Source organism: Leopardus geoffroyi, chromosome C1, assembly GCF_018350155.1.
Source record: "Leopardus geoffroyi isolate Oge1 chromosome C1, O.geoffroyi_Oge1_pat1.0, whole genome shotgun sequence".
NCBI lineage: Eukaryota > Metazoa > Chordata > Mammalia > Carnivora > Felidae > Leopardus > Leopardus geoffroyi.
The window spans coordinates 37,276,871-37,294,856 of NC_059328.1; the positions used below are offsets into that span (position 1 = coordinate 37,276,871).

Below are 17,986 nucleotides of genomic sequence, written 5' to 3' on the forward strand. Positions count from 1 at the left end.
TATCCACAATCATTCTAACACAGATTTTTTAAATGTTTATTTATTTTTGAGAGAGAGAGAGAGAGAGAGAGAGAGAAAGCCAAGTGGGAGAAAGGCAGAGAGAGTGGGAGACAGAATTGGAAGTGTGATCTGCTCTGACAGTAGAGAGCCCAATGTGGACTTCCAACTCATGAACCATGAGATCATGACCTGAGCCGAAGTCGGATGCTTAACCAACTGAGCAACCCAGGTGCCCCAACCCGCAACAGATTTTTTCAAATAAATCTCAAAATCAACGAGAACACCAAGGCACCCAGAGCTTAGTTGCCTTTCCAGGGTCAATATACTGGTAAGAGGGAGAGCCAGTGTTCAAAGCCAGGCAGTCTGGCCAGTCCCTTAAGGGGCTAAGTTTGTGTCATTTGGGAAACCAGCAAGACAAAACAGTACAGGACAGACCAGCACACCGGAAGAATAACGACAGGAGAGGCCAGACAGGCTAGGGGACAGGTGCGTAATCGAGAGTTACATGCCCAGTCAGGGCTACAGCCAAGTAGGAGGAGGGTAACAGAAAACTAGTAGGAGTCTTGCAAAAGGGTGAGACAGAGAAGGGCAGACAGTCTGATGGGAAAGAGGGGGAGATCATGGAGGTTGTGAGGGAGGCAGAAGACAGGGAACAGGAGACACAGACAGGAAGACAGGATGGCAGGCAGGAGGTTCTCGGGCTCCTCCTTGTCTGCACAGATTTTAGAGGAGCTTCCTGAGATGCAGGTGGATCCCATTCTTGGACCTCAACACAATTCTTGGCCAGGGAACAGGGACCCTGGAAGGATCTGGCGCCAGCTCAAAGCGGAGCAGGGTCAGGGCCACCGCCACCTTCATCTCATTCATGGCAAACTGCTTCCCGATGCAGTTCCTGGGTCAGGGAGGGAAAAGGAAATGAGAAGTGGCCTCAGTCCCCTTGCTGGGAACAGCACATGCAGGGCCTTCCTGCATGGGTCTGGCCCCAATCCCTTTCCTTCCAGGACACCCACACACATCTCGACCCAAGCCTTGCTTCACACTCTGCCCCTGACCTTTGACAAAGCCGACAGTCTTCCAGGACTAACTCCTACTCCTACCTCTGCTGTCAGCAGGCCTAAGATCCTTTTACAAGAGGGTCAGCTCCCTGAGCCGCACAGGCAAGTAATGTGATTTCTGGCAGTGTTGTCTGGCCCTCTTCTGTCTCCACTGGCAGCCACACATCTTCCACCAATATCTAAGAGGAAGGACTCATTCCCAGGGAGAAACCAAATCCTAGAGCCAATACCTGCAAACATAATCGGCTCTAAGCCTGTTCTGTGAAAGTGGATTCACTATTTGAAGAATTGATAGATTTATGTATTCAGAAAAAAACTTGTTTCTAGTAACTCTTGGAGAGTTTCCTGAAGTTACTATTTAGAGGACAATTTCAGCAGCATCGGAGGATTTCACAGCAGCCACTCTGGAGAACAGTCACCCAGCTCCACGGCCCCTTCAAGTCTGCTTTATGTTTTATACTCCAGGAAACTTTCTAATACCATGTGTCATGTATGAAACAGAGGCTTTTCTCTCAAAAGCAGTTTAATGTCTTCATTTGCATACATTTGCCCACTCAGCGTTGGACTGAGTGTAATGTTAATGTGTGTAGAGCCCAGACCATATATACTGATTTGACAACTGGGAAAATTGTCAAGTACATGACCATTACCATGTGTTCAAGAATTCTTTTGGATAGATGCAAACATAACAGCCACACAGATTAGTCGACTACTTCATGAAACCCTTAAGAGGCTACAGTAACCATCCCCACGTATGACTTAAATATTTGAGATATGCAAGGCAGCTGAGAATGGACACACATGCAAAGAAGTCAGTGGTTCAGTGCGGGGACAGAATGGCGAGTTGAGTAGGAAAGGCTGGTTTGAGAATGTGCACAAAAGAAGTCTACTGATTCCATCCAGACTTTGAACTCAACAGCAGTTGAAATTTAACATGTGAGAAAATCTATTGCGCAAAGTCGTACTCATACAGTGAATCAAATACCAGAATGCAGTGAGCTTTGGATCAGCCACTAACACTGAATTGTAGCTACAGGTTAGGTATGAGCGATGGGTCAAAGTCTCCAGGTCATGTGGTGCTTACCAACTTTCTTTTGTAAATAGACAGGGATACACCTTTTTCCTAGCACAGAGACACGCAACGGCATATCTGTAGGCACCCATATTAACATAGGAAGTCACAAACATCAGGTATATACCCAGAAAACAACGCCCAATCCCATCTTGGTACAAGTAACTCACCTTGCTCCTCCTGAGAAGGGCAAGAAAGCATGGCTGTGTCGGGCAGAACCCGGTGCAAACCGTGAAGGGTCAAACTCCTGCAGAGGGAGCACCAGGACTAGGACAGGTGTGGTCAAGCCCCTCCTTCCTATCAACCAGCCACCAGATGGACCACCCAGAGGTGGGACAGGAGGATGCATTGGTCTGGAGAGCTCATCCCAGCCCCTCCTCCCAAGGCCATCATACCTCTGGGTTTGGCCACACATTCGGGTTGTGGTGAAGGGCATAAATGGAGAGGGACACCTGGAATCCTGTGGGAGAGAAGAGAGAAGACGGATCATATCCACGCCACGAGGAGTCATGTGCATGCACAAACAGCCTGGAAGCCACAGTGAAAGCCACTGCTCATCATTGTGAGTGGAATGACTGTGTTGCAAGAGAGATGGGGTGGACAAGGAAAGCACCCGTACACTCATTACTAGACAACCATGCCTGGGCTGAGAAGTAGGAAACAACAGGAGGCTTACTTTTTGGAACAACTCAAGTGACAGAAAACTCACATTTATCGAGTAGCATCCATAGGCCCTTGGGTAATATGCATGAACTCATTCAATCCTCACAACAACCCTCCAGTGAAGGCATTCATGTCCCTATTGTCCATATCAGGCACCTTGAGCCTCAGAGAAGCTAAGCAATTTTCCTATAACCACACAGCTAGGGTGTGGCAGGCCTGGAGTTCAGGTCAGAGGTGAGCCAAGGGTGGCCTCTAACCGTGACTGGGTTCTCAGATCTGGTCATCAGGTGCTCTCTGCCATCAATCTGAGGGCTCCCCACAGACTGGACTGTCAAAATAATGACGGTGGAGTCCCTGAAGTGCTTCAATGACTCGACCTCACAGGGAAGGAAAAACAGCTCTGTCTGGCCCAGTGGGATTGTCTCTCCGGCCATCAAATCCCTGGATATTAGAAGTTTATGCTAATTTTGAAGCCCCCTCCTGAAGCCAACACCTCCTTGTAGAGAATGAAATGCATTGAGTCATTATTATTTTAACTGGCCTGTATATAGTATTTTGCCTTTGTTACAAAGGAGTTATCTAAACATTGTGTAAAATCCTGAAGATATTCAAATAGATGTGTCCGGGAACAGAATTGGTCCACGAGTTCTGACTTGGAGTCAGGAATTGGAGTATGTAGTTTTAAATCAGAGAATGTCAGTGCCTTCAATGGGAGTGCTGTAGCATCACAAACCAATGGAATCTCACGGTAATAGAATGTTTTTCCTCGGTAAGAGTAGAAACTTAGGATTCTATGCATTTGAGATCTTAGAATTGAGATGCACCTTACAGGTTATTTGAGAGAAGCAACAAAAATAGAAAATATTCTCCATAGATAGGAAGAGGAACTAACCTTTACGACACTTTGGCAGTTCTCTGGCTCTGTGTCAGGCATTTTCTCTCCTCATCCAAACCAGAGAGTAAGTGTCCATTTATTGATGAAAAATGAAGACCAGACATATTCAGAACTACCCCGGGACATGCGAATTTCTGACCTCCCATGTGCTCCTGCAGAACTGATGCACGAGTGTGCTGACCTTCATACCTTTGGGTAAGGAGCGCCCATCAGGGAAGGTGATGGGCGTGTTGAGGTCTCTTTTGATGCCTGGAACTGGTGGGTAGAGTCGCAGTGCTTCCTTGATGCACATGGTGGTGTAGGGCATCTTGTCTAGGTGGTCCCTGAAACAAAGCTATCCTGAAGGACAGGCGAGATGCTGGCAAGCAGGGAATTCTCCAGTTGGGTGGACTGGGCTCTCCTATCTCGTGAGCACTCACCAGGTGATGGAGGCACCATCCCCCAGGAGACTCTGGACCTCCTCCCGGCACCTCTGCTGATGCTCAGGGTGTGTGGCCAGGGCATAGAGGATCCAGGAGATGCCACTGGCTGTGGTGTCATGGCCCTCAAACATGAACGTGTCCACTTCGGCACGGAGGTCCTTGTCAGACAAGCTGCTGCCGTCCTCCATCTGGGAAGACATGGTGACACAGCAGGATTTGTCTCCCTCCTCCAAGCTTGTGGGCAAAGCCTCATGCCTCCCCTGCTCACACTCACTCTGGCAAAGAGGAGGATGTCCAGGAAGTCCAAGTGCCTCTTGCTCCTGACCTTCTCCAGCTCTCCCTCCTCCTGCAGCTGAGCCTTCCTCAGCTTGATCACCCGGTCTGTCCCAGAACAGTGTTCCCAGGCAGAGCTGAGAGCTCTGGGTGCCCAGACACAGCCACCCACCTTAGCCCACCTGCTGCCTGTATCCTGGCCTGGGTGCCAGCTGGATCAGGAGGAAAGTGGTAATGTCAGGGTGAGAGCTGTGGCACCATGTGCTTGTGTGTTGGGTCACCCGTCAACAGGACAGCCCAGGGAGGCTCTGCTTGAATGCTGCTGGCAGGGGGTCTCATTCAACCTTCACCCATGTGCTGACACATGTCAGCTCCTGCACAGCACTGGCATCCTAACACCTGCACCAGGGGGGTACCCAGGGTAGGTGTGTCCCAGCCCCTGAAGTGGCTCAAGGGGGGATAGGGCTCTGCTTGAGTGTTCAGTGCCTGTCCCTTTGAGATGTGTCCAGTGAAGGAGGGAGCCACCCAGGGTTCAGAGTCCAACCTGTGTGTTGATGGGCTAGCTGGCAGGCCCGGTGATTCCAGCGGCCTTCAGGGGTCAGCTTGTAGATGATGTCATTCTGGTGGAAAGCATTCCTCACTCGGGAAACAAACAGGTTGCTCAGGTCTTGAATGGCCTGGATGTAGGACTGGGAGATCCTAAATGGGGAGGATGCGTAAGGGCCTTGATGGAAGGAGACTTCTGCCCTGAAGTGGATTTGGGGCTGTGAGTGAGGGTTCCTCAGTCAGTGGGTCAGGCAACTTGAGGCATTCGCACTTTCTGTCTTAATACCCTCAAGACCCTCAGCCCTTTGTGAGGGACATTGCAGCCAGGCTTTTCTATGTGGCAGGGACCTGGGATCTGTACCTAATGAAGGTGTGCTGTGGGCTGAATTTGACTGTGGTCTGGGGTGCTCTGCAGCATGTGGCTGTCTGTGCTGGAAAACACCCCAACTGCTCTGCTTACCTCTCAGCATGATAGGAGATAGGACCCAGAAACTGAGGATTTCACTGACCTGTCTGCTTGCTGGCTGCCCTGGTAGCTGAAGGCACACTTCATAATGGTGTCCAAGGTCATCAAGGAGACATGCTCAAAAATCTCCAGATATGAGTTCTGTCTGATGAAGTCCTCCCACTTGTCCTGTGTTGGAGGGACACATTAATCCTCTACTCCTCCAGAAGGCCCGTGCGCTCTCTGTAGATATTCTGATGAGATGTCCTCACCTTCTAAACGGGATGTGTTTTAACATTTTTTTAATGTTTATTCTTGAGACAGATAGAGACAGAGTGTGAACAGTGGAGGTGCAGAGAGAGAGGGAGACAGAATCAGAAGCTGGTCCAGGCTCCAAGCTGTCAGCACAAAGCCCGACATGGGGCTTGATCTCACAAACTGTGAGATCATGACCTGAGCTGAAGTCAGACGTTTAACCGACTGAGCCTCGCAGATACCCCAGATGTGTTTTAACAATCTGGGAACATACAGCAAATATGTGTTTGCAATGTGATGAGTTTTTTCTCAAAAACGTTTGTTACGTAAGTAATCACTATCTCCTACAAGTTAGGAGCAATTTATGGTGCTAATAACCTTTAGCAGCCAGGAAAACAATGTTTCCAAGGGGACAAGGGGTGAATCTTCTCTCTCCTGTGATTGATCTAGACATGAGAAAAAAAAGGTGAAGTCCCACATTAGGTAGCAAGTGTCAAGGCAAAAGAAAAGTAATGGGCCAGTACCAGGATTCCTAAGTAAAGGTATCAGGGACTGTTCAACAAATGTCAGCTCATCACAGTTAGTGAGACAGGGTCCTGCTCAGAAGTGATACTAGGGCATGATCCAGCCCTGGGTTTTGAGATCCGGTCTCCACTTCCCTTCATGAAGTGGTGAAAATCTATGCAGAAGCTTTTGCCCCAAGGCTAGTGCCCACCTCAGTGACATCCTGGGGTGTTCACCTGTAAATGAAGCTGCTACTGCCCAGGCCAGCCAGGGCCACTTGTCCTGTTGTCCAGGGGGATTGACTGCTCTTCCTATCCAAGCCGAAGACATAAAGTGGGAGGAGAAGGGACCCTGGATCCACCATGACTGTCTCTTCTGTGGGCAATGAGCAGAGTGGAGGCAAGCCTGGGTACTTTCTTTTCCCTCCCTCGTTGGGGTACCCGGTCTCATAGTAAGGTATAAGTGCATGATTTTTTAGGGCGGTGCCTGATTGATGTCTCCAGGACACATCTGCCTGAGAGTGGGCTCTGTGAACTATGCTGTGGGTGTGAGTGTGCAGGTGAGCGTAGGACGGACTTACCAGCATCACATGGACAGAGTCGGCCATGAGCCGCATGTAGGGCTTCAGGATGTCATAGTGGAAGGCTGGGGTCAGCATCCGCCGGTGCTGGAACCACCTCTGCCCATTCAACAGGAGCAAACCGTACCCTGGGCCACAATGGGGCTGTGTTGGAAGGGATCTCCCAAGAGTTGTCCAGGGTATTTGGGAGGAACCCAGAGTGTGAGATGAAGGGCACCCTGGGTGAGGCAGGGAAGGCCAGGGCATGTCGGGAAAGTAAATTTCCAAGAGCTGGTTCACAGCAAGTGGTCATGACAGCTGAGAGATCAAGATGGAAACTGAGTGAGGTGCGAGTCTTAGAAGGACTTTGGTGAAAAGTGTGGTTGACATCATTTCCGAGGACTGTGAAGTGTTGTGGAAGAGGCTGAGCTGCAGGAGGGCTCTCCCCACCATTAGGAAGTGTTCCATCAAAGGAGAGAATGGACATATGAGGAGCTTAAGATACAAAACAGATGAACATAAGGGAAGGGAAGCAAAAATAATATAAAAACAGGGAGGGGGACAAAAACCTAAGAGACTCTTAAATATGGAGAACAAACAGAGGGTTACCGGAGGGGTTGTGGGAGGAGGGATGGGCTAAATGGTAAGGGGCATTAAGGATTCTACTCCTGAAATCATTGTTGCACTATATGCTAACAAACATAGATTTAAATTAAAAAATATATTAAATAAAAAGCCCTTAAAAAAGAAAGATAGGGGCGCCTGGGTGGCGCAGTCGGTTAAGCATCCGACTTCAGCCAGGTCACGATCTCGCGGTCCGTGAGTTCAAACCCCGCGTCAGGCTCTGGGCTGATGGCTCAGAGCCTGGAGCCTGTTTCCGATTCTGTGTCTCCCTCTCTCTCTGACCCTCCCCTGTTCATGCTCTGTCTCTCTCTGTCCCAAAAATAAATAAACGTTGAAAAAAAAAAAAAGAAAGATAAAAAGAAGAGAATGGAGAGGATGGAGCTCCATTCAGCGATGAGGGTGTGACTGTGGTTCCGGTCACCTCTTGTTTAATCTGGGCCGAATGGATAGTTTTTGGCAAGCCTAACCAGAAGGTGGACTGTGGTCCTGATTCCATGTACTTACCTATCCAGGGAGCCAGGAATCTGTAGGAGTCATGACTCTTTGGGTCTGAAAAGTACAAGGGGCATTACAGGAAACTGGAGGGAACTGAGGAGGCAGCTGTGGTCCAGGCCATCGGCCTCCATCCCTTCCTGAGGGCTGTAAGCTGGCAGTTTGTTTCCATCCACTTCCCACTTGCCTCCCAACCATGAATCTTGTTTCTTTCCTGATAGTCACTGTAGGCTCATGATGACAGACTCAGTGTCTATAGCATAGCCCCAACGAGGATTTTGAATCAGCAAGAAATATAACTGCTGTCCTCAGTGCCACTGAAAAGACAGTAGCTGGTGTGTATTTTTTAACGATGACCCAGGATTTCCATGACATAGCATGGGCAACAGGTAGTGTTCCAAATCCTAGCCATCATGGATAGCAAATTGTCTTCAAGATCTGGGATCATATAAGTTTGGTGAAGGAAGGAAGGAAGGAAGGAAGGAAGGAAGGAAGGAAGGAAAAAAGGAAGGAAGGAAAAGAAAAGAGAAAAGAAAAGAAAGAAAGGTAGAGGGAAGGAAGAGAAGGAAGGGAGAGAGAAGGAAGGGAAGGAAGGCAAGAACAGAAATAAGGGAGACAAAGAAAAAAGAAAAGAAAGAAGAAAGAAAGAAAGAAAGAAGGAAAGAAAGAAAGAAAGAAAGAAAGAAAGAAAGAAAGAAAGAAAAAGGAAAATGTAAGCATTCCATCTAAGTATCTATATTTGGCCTTATGCTGGCTTGTGCACTAGAAGGATGGTTGCTGGAGGGTACTGAAGGCTGAGCCATGACTCTCTTCCAGAATTTCGTAGTCCCCAAAGAATGTACCCAAGAGGGAAGAGCCATAGCAGAAGACATGTGGGATAGTTCTCACCTGATCGCCCCAGGATCACCTTCATGTAGTCCGGGTCATAGACTATGAGGGTAACTTTGCTCCCCCACAGCCAGCGAGGACTGGCGCACGGGTATTTCTCTGCCCTTTTCTGAAGCCCTTGTAGCTCTTGGCCATCTTGGAACTGTAACCGAGGGAAAGACAAGTCAATAAAACCTTCCTCTGTAGGTGCACTGCTTAGAGTGGTGGTGGAAGGTAGGATGGCCACAGGGTGATAGTTCTAGATATCCACAGTGCTTAGGAGTTTGGAATTGTTTCTGATGAGACAGGTTCTGATCTCGATTCCACATTCAGTGAACTTATGTTCTAGTGTGGGAGTGGAGTCGGGGAAGAGAATCAGGCCTTAGAGTCTGAAGTGTCCTTCAATTACTTAAGGGGCCTGCTCTGTGCTCCCAGGTCATGGCCATCATGGGTTACCCTTCTCCTTAGATCCAGTGCAGTGACCATCCAGTGGGAGCCTCTTACCACAAAGCTATGTTATTTTGTCCTCCAAGATCCCCTCAGACATGCACAGCAGGGGCCCTGGGTCCTGTTTCTGCCCAGTGACATGCCTCCTTTCTGATCACATGCTCTCCTCCTCTAGGGGACCACAAGGAGCCAAATGGTGCCATGCCTGGCTATTCCCCTCTCTGGGCCATTCTGAGGGCCACTGGTCTCTCAGTTGTCTGGAGAAACACTTGGGGCTGCCATCTGTCCCTGAGCAGGTCTGGCAGAGGCCAGGTGAGACTCTCATAGGTGCCCATGGTGGAGATAGGTGCCCATAGGAGGAGACGGTGCCCCTGGTGGCAGAGGCGGGTACCCTGTTGGCAAACACCTCCAGCGTCCACTAGCCTTCAGGCTGCAGCCACCCACTGCAGGCCATGCTCCACTAATGCTACAGCCATGAAAAATGTCCTGCAAGGGAGACAAAAGGATAGAAGGTGGATAGAAACAAAGGAGCAGCACAGGCAATGGTCAGGTATTGTGGGCTCTACTGGCTAGCAGTCCACCTGAGACAGGAGAGAGGAAAGATAGGGCTGTTGACTCACCTCTTTCCCACCCTGCAGTTCCCCTTTCATAGTTCCTGGTGGATTTCACCCCTAGATAGTGCAGCGAGTTTTTGGACCCACAGCATGCTTGTCCTTCGTAGGCATTACATTATTTTCAATTTTTATCAATTACGCAGATTAGAATGACTTGCTTGAGACTTAATCATCAGCAGCATCATCCCCACTTTACAGAGGAGGAAACAGAGGCATAGAGTATATGGCAGAGCTAGGATAAAATCTACGGAGCTTGGCTCAGAGACCACATGCTTCCCTGTCCCCATTGTGACTTGTCACCTTGCCTGAAGGTTAGCTTTAACTCACCTCAGGTGGCATTCTAACTCCTGACTTAGCCAATAACAGAGGAATTGAATAAAGGAAGGTTTCAGATAGAATTATAAAAACAGGTGGATTCCAGGAAGATGGCGGCGTAGGAGGACGCTGGGCTCACCGCGCGTCCTGCTGATCAATTAGATTCCACCTACACCTGCCTAAATAACCCAGAAAACCGCCAGAGGATTAGCAGAACGGAGTCACCGGAGCCAAGCGCAGACGAGAGGCCCACGGAAGAGGGTAGGAAGGGCGGCGAGGCGGTGCGCGCTCCACGGACTGGCGGGAGGGAGCCGGGGTGGAGGGGCGGCTCGCCGGCCAAGCAGAGCCCCGGAGTCTGGCTGGCAAAAGCGGAGGGGCCTGACGGACTGTGTTCCGACAGCAAGCGCGACTTAGCGTCTGGGAGGTCATAAGTTAACAGCTCTGCTCAGAAAGCGGGAAGGCTGGAGGACAAAGGGAGGGAGAGCTGCTGAGCCCCCGGACGACAGAGCTCAGTTTGGTGGGGAACAAAGGCGCTCGCCAGCGCCATCTCCCCCGCCCATCCCCCAGCCAAAATCCCAAAGAGAACCAGTTCCTGCCAGGGAACTTCCTCGCTCCGCGCAAACACCCAACTCTGTGCTTCTGCGGAGCCAAACTGCCGGCAGCGGATCTGACTCCCTCCCGCTGCCACAGGGCCCCTCCTGAAGTGGATCACCTAAGGAGAAGCGAGCTAAGCCTGCCCCTCCTGCCCCTGTGCACCTTGCCTACCCACCCCAGCTAATACGCCAGATCCCCAGCATCACAAGCCTGGCAGTGCGCAAGTAGCCCAAACGGGCCACGCCACCCCACAGTGAATCCCGCCCCTAGGAGAGGGGAAGAGAAGGCACACACCAGTCGGACTGTGGCCCCAGCGGTGGGCCGGGGGCAGACATCAGGTCGGAGTGCGGCCCCGCCCACCAACTCCAGTTATACACCACAGCACAGGGGAAGTGCCCTGCAGGTCCTCACCACGCCAGGGACTATCCAAAATGACCAAGCGGAAGAATTCCCCTCAGAAGAATCTCCAGGAAATAACAACAGCTAATGAGCTGATCAAAAAGGATTTAAATAATATAACAGAAAGTGAATTTAGAATAATAGTCATAAAATTAATCGCCGGGCTTGAAAACAGTATACAGGACAGCAGAGAATCCCTTGCTAGAGAGATCAAGGGACTAAGGAACAGTCATGAGGAGCTGAAAAACGCTTTAAATGAAATGCAAAACAAAATGGAGACCACCACAGCTCGGATTGAAGAGGCAGAGGAGAGAATAGGTGAACTAGAAGATAAAGTTATGGAAAAAGAGGAAGCTGAGAAAAAGAGAGATAAAAAAATCCAGGAGTATGAGGGGAAAATTAGAGAACTAAGTGATGCACTAAAAAGAAATAATATACGCATAATTGGTATCCCAGAGGAGGAAGAGAGAGGGAAAGGTGCTGAAGGGGTACTTGAAGAAATAATAGCTGAGAACTTCCCTGAACTGGGGAAGGAAAAAGGCATTGAAATCCAAGAGGCACAGAGAACTCCCTTCAGACGGAACCTGAATCGATCTTCTGCACGACATATCATAGTGAAACTGGCAAAATACAAGGATAAAGAGAAAATTCTGAAAGCAGCAAGGGGTAAACGTGCCCTCACATATAAAGGGAGACCTATAAGACTCGTGACTGATCTCTCTTTTGAAACTTGGCAGGCCAGAAAGAATTGGCACGAGATTTTCAGTGTGCTAGACAGAAAAAATATGCAGCCGAGAATCCTTTATCCAGCAAGTCTGTCATTTAGAATAGAAGGAGAGATAAAGGTCTTCCCAAACAAACAAAAACTGAAGGAATTTGTCACCACTAAACCAGCCCTACAAGAGATCCTAAGGGGGACCCTGTGAGACAAAATACCAGAGACATCACTACAAGTATAAAACATACAGACATCACAATGACTCTAAACCCATATCTTTCTATAATAACACTGAATGTAAATGGATTAAATGCGCCAACCAAAAGACATAGGGTATCAGAATGGATAAAAAAACAAGACCCATCTATTTGCTGTCTACAAGAGACTCATTTTAGACCTGAGGACACCTTTAGATTGAGAGTGAGGGGATGGAGAACTATTTATCATGCTACTGGAAGCCAAAAGAAAGCTGGAGTAGCCATACTTATATCAGACAAACTAGACTTTAAATTAAAGGCTGTAACAAAAGATGAAGAAGGACATTATATAATAGTTACAGGGTCTATCCATCAGGAAGAGCTAACAATTATAAATGTCTATGCGCCGAATACCGGAGCCCCCAAATATATAAAACAACTACTCATAAACATAAGCAACCTTATTGATAAGAATGTGGTAATTGCAGGGGACTTTAACACCCCACTTACAGAAATGGATAGATCATCTAGACACACGGTCAGTAAAGAAACAAGGGCCCTGAATGAGACATTGGATCAGATGGACTTGACAGATATATTTAGAACTCTGCATCCCAAAGCAACAGAATATACTTTCTTCTCGAGTGCACATGGAACATTCTCCAAGATAGATCATATACTGGGTCACAAAACAGCCCTCCATAAGTTTACCAGAATTGAAATTATACCATGCATACTTTCAGACCACAATGCTATGAAGCTTGAAATCAACCACAGAAAAAAGTCTGGAAAACCTCCAAAAGCATGGAGGTTAAAGAGCACCCTACTAACGAATGAGTGGGTCAACCAGGCAATTAGAGAAGAAATAAAAAAATATATGGAAACAAACGAAAATGGAAATACAACAATCCAAACGCTTTGGGACGCAGCGAAGGCAGTCCTGAGAGGAAAATACATTGCAATCCAGGCCTATCTCAAGAAACAAGAAAAATCCCAAATACAAAATCTAACAGCACACCTAAAGGAAATGGAAGCAGAACAGCAAAGGCAGCCTAAACCCAGCAGAAGAAGAGAAATAATAAAGATCAGAGCAGAAATAAACAACATAGAGTCTAAAAAAACTGTAGAGCAGATCAACGAAACCAAGAGTTGGTTTTTTGAAAAAATAAACAAAATTGACAAACCTCTAGCCAGGCTTCTCAAAAAGAAAAGGGAGATGACCCAAATAGATAAAATCATGAATGAAAATGGAATTATTACAACCAATCCCTCAGAGATACAAACAATTATCAGGGAATACTATGAAAAATTATATGCCAACAAATTGGACAACCTGGAAGAAATGGACAAATTCCTGAACACCCACACTCTTCCAAAACTCAACCAGGAGGAAATAGAAAGCTTGAACAGACCCATAACCAGCGAAGAAATTGAATCGGTTATTAAAAATCTCCCAACAAATAAGAGTCCAGGACCAGATGGCTTCCCAGGGGAGTTCTACCAGACGTTTAAAGCAGAGATAATACCTATCCTTCTCAAGCTATTCCAAGAAATAGAAAGGGAAGGAAAACTTCCAGACTCATTCTATGAAGCCAGTATTACTTTGATTCCTAAACCAGATAGAGACCCAGTAAAAAAAGAGAACTACCGGCCAATATCCCTGATGAATACGGATGCAAAAATTCTCAATAAGATACTAGCAAATCGAATTCAACGGCATATAAAAAGAATTATTCACCATGATCAAGTGGGATTCATTCCTGGGATGCAGGGCTGGTTCAACATTCGCAAATCAATCAACGTGATACATCACATTAACAAAAAAAAAGAGAAGAACCATATGATCCTGTCAATCGATGCAGAAAAGGCCTTTGACAAAATCCAGCACCCTTTCTTAATAAAAACCCTTGAGAAAGTCGGGATAGAAGGAACATACTTAAAGATCATAAAAGCCATTTATGAAAAGCCCACAGCTAACATCATCCTCAACGGGGAAAAACTGAGAGCTTTTTCCCTGAGATCAGGAACACGACAGGGATGCCCACTCTCACCGCTGTTGTTTAACATAGTGCTGGAAGTTCTAGCATCAGCAATCAGACAACAAAAGGAAATCAAAGGCATCAAAATTGGCAAAGATGAAGTCAAGCTTTCGCTCTTTGCAGATGACATGATATTATACATGGAAAATCCGATAGACTCCACCAAAAGTCTGCTAGAATTGATACATGAATTCAGCAAAGTTGCAGGATACAAAATCAATGTACAGAAATCAGTTGCATTCTTATACACTAACAATGAAGCAACAGAAAGACAAATAAAGAAACTGATCCCATTCACCATTGCACCAAGAAGCATAAAATACCTAGGAATAAATCTAACCAAAGATGTAAAGGATCTGTATGCTGAAAACTATAGAAAGCTTACGAAGGAAATTGAAGAAGATTTAAAGAAATGGAAAGACATTCCCTGCTCATGGATTGGAAAAATAAATATTGTCAAAATGTCAATACTACCCAAAGCTATCTACACATTCAATGCAATCCCAATCAAAATTGCACCAGCATTCTTCTCGAAACTAGAACAAGCAATCCTAAAATTCATATGGAACCACAAAAGGCCCCGAATAGCCAAAGGAATTTTGAAGAAGAAGACCAAAGCAGGAGGCATCACAATCCCAGACTTTAGCCTCTACTACAAAGCTGTCATCATCAAGACAGCATGGTATTGGCACAAAAACAGACACATAGACCAATGGAATAGAATAGAAACCCCAGAACTAGACCCACAAACGTATGGTCAACTCATCTTTGACAAAGCAGGAAAGAACATCCAATGGAAAAAAGACAGCCTCTTTAACAAATGGTGCTGGGAGAACTGGACAGCAACATGCAGAAGGTTGAAACTAGACCACTTTCTCACACCATTCACAAAAATAAACTCAAAATGGATAAAGGACCTGAATGTGAGACAGGAAACCATCAAAACCTTAGAGGAGAAAGCAGGAAAAGACCTCTCTGACCTCAGCCGTAGCAATCTCTTACTCGACACATCCCCAAAGGCAAGGGAATTAAAAGCAAAAGTGAATTACTGGGACCTTATGAAGATAAAAAGCTTCTGCACAGCAAAGGAAACAACCAACAAAACTAAAAGGCAACCAACGGAATGGGAAAAGATATTTGCAAATGACATATCGGACAAAGGGCTAGTATCCAGAATCTATAAAGAGCTCACCAAACTCCACACCCGAAAAACAAATAACCCAGTGAAGAAATGGGCAGAAAACATGAATAGACACTTCTCTAAAGAAGACATCCGGATGGCCAACAGGCACATGAAAAGATGTTCAGCGTCGCTCCTTATCAGGGAAATACAAATTAAAACCACACTCAGGTATCACCTCACGCCAGTCAGAGTGGCCAAAATGAACAAATCAGGAGACTATAGATGCTGGCGAGGATGTGGAGAAACGGGAACCCTCTTGCACTGTTGGTGGGAATGCAAATTGGTGCAGCCGCTCTGGAAAACAGTGTGGAGGTTCCTCAGAAAATTAAAAATAGACCTACCCTATGACCCAGCAATAGCACTGCTGGGAATTTATCCAAGGGATACAGGAGTACTGATGCATAGGGGCACTTGTACCCCAATGTTCATAGCAGCACTCTCAACAATAGCCAAATTATGGAAAGAGCCTAAATGTCCATCAACTGATGAATGGATAAAGAAATTGTGGTTTATATACACAATGGAATACTACGTGGCAATGAGGAAAAATGAAATATGGCCTTTTGTAGCAACATGGATAGATCTGGAGAGTGTGATGCTAAGTGAAATAAGCCATACAGAGAAAGACAGATACCATATGGTTTCACTCTTATGTGGACCCTGAGAAACGTAACAGGAACCCATAGGGGAGGGGGAGGAAAAAAGGAAAAAAAAAAAAAAAAAAAAAAAAAAAGAGGTTAGAGTGGGAGAGAGCCAAAGCATAAGAGACTGTTAAAAACTGAGAACAAACTGAGGGTTGATGGGGGGTGGGAGGGAGGAGAGGGTGGGTGATGGGTATTGAGGAGGGCACCTTTTGGGATGAGCACTGGGTGTTTTATGGAAACCAATTTGGACAATAAATTTCATATATTATAAAAAAAAAAAAAGAATTATAAAAACAAGAAATATTTGGCTACAATATCTGATAGGTCAGCAGCCGATGAGAGATGATTGGGCACCGGGAGTAATATTCGTTATGCAGCAGAACCTGTCTGCTTACAGAGTCTACATACAGTCAGTTAATGGGAAAGTCACTGGAGGAAGTTTTTTAGTTCCTTATGTCAAATCCCAGCTCAGGATGGTGACAACTGCATCTAACAAAAGGTCCCAATTTCTCCAACCGGACAAATAATCTGGAAGTCATTAGTGCAACAATGTGCAGGAAGGAACTGGGCTCTGGCTGTCCCCCTGTGGCTGACATGAAGTTTCCGTCTCTGGCGCCACTCGGTTGAAATCGCTGTGCCTCTTTCTCTGAGAAGAGACTGGTCTCCGCTCTCTGCAACACCCCACCTCCTAGGCTTGTTCAATCCACACCCCACTAGTGAGCCCCTCTCCAAGTGCCCCCCTTCCTGTAACCCTCCCTCGGGGACCAGTGCTGACAGAACTGGCTGGGTAGGTGCTGTCTCCCACCCAGTCACCCCAAGCTGCTCCTTCCTCTGTCACTGCACAACCTGAGTCAAGCATCCCTTGGGGTCAGCTCTGCGCTGGCCACCGGGGTACTGGAAGGAGGTGACAGGTGACATCCTCAGCCCATGGATTACATGGTGCCGGGTTTGGGGAATGAGAGCTGATGTGGAAACAGATTCTGTTAATGGTGGAGCTCAGTGTGAGTGCTCTTTACCTGCCCCATCCTGGGAACCTTCTCCTGTGTGCCAGTGGCTTGTCAGGGTTCTAGCACTGAAACACCAGTCTGGAACATCCACAGTCTCAGGCACCCAACCTGGTTGTTCCCTACACCTGACGTGGTCCCCAGTCCAGCAGTTGACCCTATTTTCCTGTAATCTGACACCTTCTGGGATTGCTGTCTATGGTCTGCATAGGTTGGGAAACTGCTAATGTCTGAGTCCCAGGCATCTCAGGGCCAGGCTGAGAGGATGGGGTTGAGTGGCTGGGCAGGGAAGCATCAGGAAGCCTGTTCTGAGAGAAGAGTCAGGGCTGCTCAGCCTGAAGGGGAAGACTCTGGAAGGAGCAGCCATTGTCCTCAAAGAGCAAAGGTGCACCACAGCCTGCAGATCTGCCTAAAGAAAGAGGGCACCCGCACAGGCTTCCTTGGAGGGGCTGAGCTCCAGGGCTGGCATGGGGCACCGAGGTCTGAGAGGTAAGCTAGACCCACGTGCTGTCACACAAGAAGCCTGTGGGATGCATCTGCTGACCAGGAGGATACTCTGAGAATCCAGGCCCACTCTGTCCCCCCATTCCCCAACCAGCCCCTTCCTACCTCCTGGATGTGCCCAAAGAGCCAGTGGGAAGGAGGGGACGGGAAGTGCTGGACCGCTTTGAGCAGCCACTGCCTGCGCAGGTAGAGCTGTGCTGCCTTGAGCAACAGCAGAGTGAAGCCTAGCAGGGAGGCCACTTGCAGGAGCCCAGAGACACCGTCCAGGGGTCTGGTGAAGCTCAGAGCAGAGACACTCATGGTGCAGGGACAGCTGGATCCGTTGACTATTCCTGACTGTGGCTGACCTCCCCTGAGCACTGCAGCCTTGTCAGTCCAAGGAAGATTGCCCTGGCCACAGAGAGAGAGGGCAAATGGAGGGGGCAGAGGTTAGACTGGGCCTCCAGAGATCATTAACTGAGAGGATCCACCTTGGGAACCAGTGGGAGGAAAGCTTTCCCAGCAGACAGCAACAGTGGCTGGCAAACTCCCACTTGCCCTTCTCCCGATTATTCATCCAATATTTCAGGAGCACCCCTAAGTGCCAGGTGTACTGAGTGCCACAACACAGCTGCCTGCAAACAGACATGAGCCCTGACAGCAAGAAGACCGCAGTC

The 17,986-nt window shown here is 47.7% G+C and overlaps 1 protein-coding gene across 2 annotated transcripts; it reads right to left on the minus strand.

Annotated features, from left to right (window-relative positions):
• Nucleotides 1–569: 569 nt before the first annotated feature.
• Nucleotides 570–17,718, minus strand: LOC123597831 (cytochrome P450 4A11-like). Of its 2 annotated transcripts, XM_045477246.1 has the most exons (12): nucleotides 17,436–17,714; nucleotides 8,694–8,835; nucleotides 7,818–7,862; nucleotides 6,711–6,838; nucleotides 5,436–5,560; nucleotides 4,925–5,079; nucleotides 4,382–4,488; nucleotides 4,105–4,295; nucleotides 3,875–4,008; nucleotides 2,523–2,587; nucleotides 2,298–2,374; nucleotides 570–892 (listed from the first exon to the last, which is right to left on the minus strand). In XM_045477246.1, exons 1-12 carry the CDS (start codon nucleotides 17,628–17,630, stop codon nucleotides 724–726), a joined length of 1,533 nt encoding a protein of 510 aa, XP_045333202.1. In that variant the 5' UTR covers nucleotides 17,631–17,714; the 3' UTR covers nucleotides 570–723. The 2 variants fall into 2 exon arrangements, with proteins under 2 accessions (XP_045333202.1, XP_045333203.1); XM_045477247.1 differs by lacking the exon at nucleotides 2,298–2,374 and having other exon boundaries at nucleotides 749–892; nucleotides 17,436–17,718.
• Between the last annotated feature and the right edge of the window lie 268 nt (nucleotides 17,719–17,986).

Excerpts from the sequence above, each read along its gene's own strand:
- LOC123597831 (XM_045477246.1), bottom strand. The coding sequence starts at position 17,630 with ATGAGTGTCTCTGCTCTGAGCTTCACCAGACCCCTGGACGGTGTCTCT. Across the intron at positions 7,863-8,693 it reads GGTGATCCTGGGGCGATCAG|ACCCAAAGAGTCATGACTCC; the intron begins GTGAGAACTATC and ends TGTACTTTTCAG. Across the intron at positions 893-2,297 it reads CCCTTCTCAGGAGGAGCAAG|GAACTGCATCGGGAAGCAGT; the intron begins GTGAGTTACTTG and ends TCCCTGACCCAG.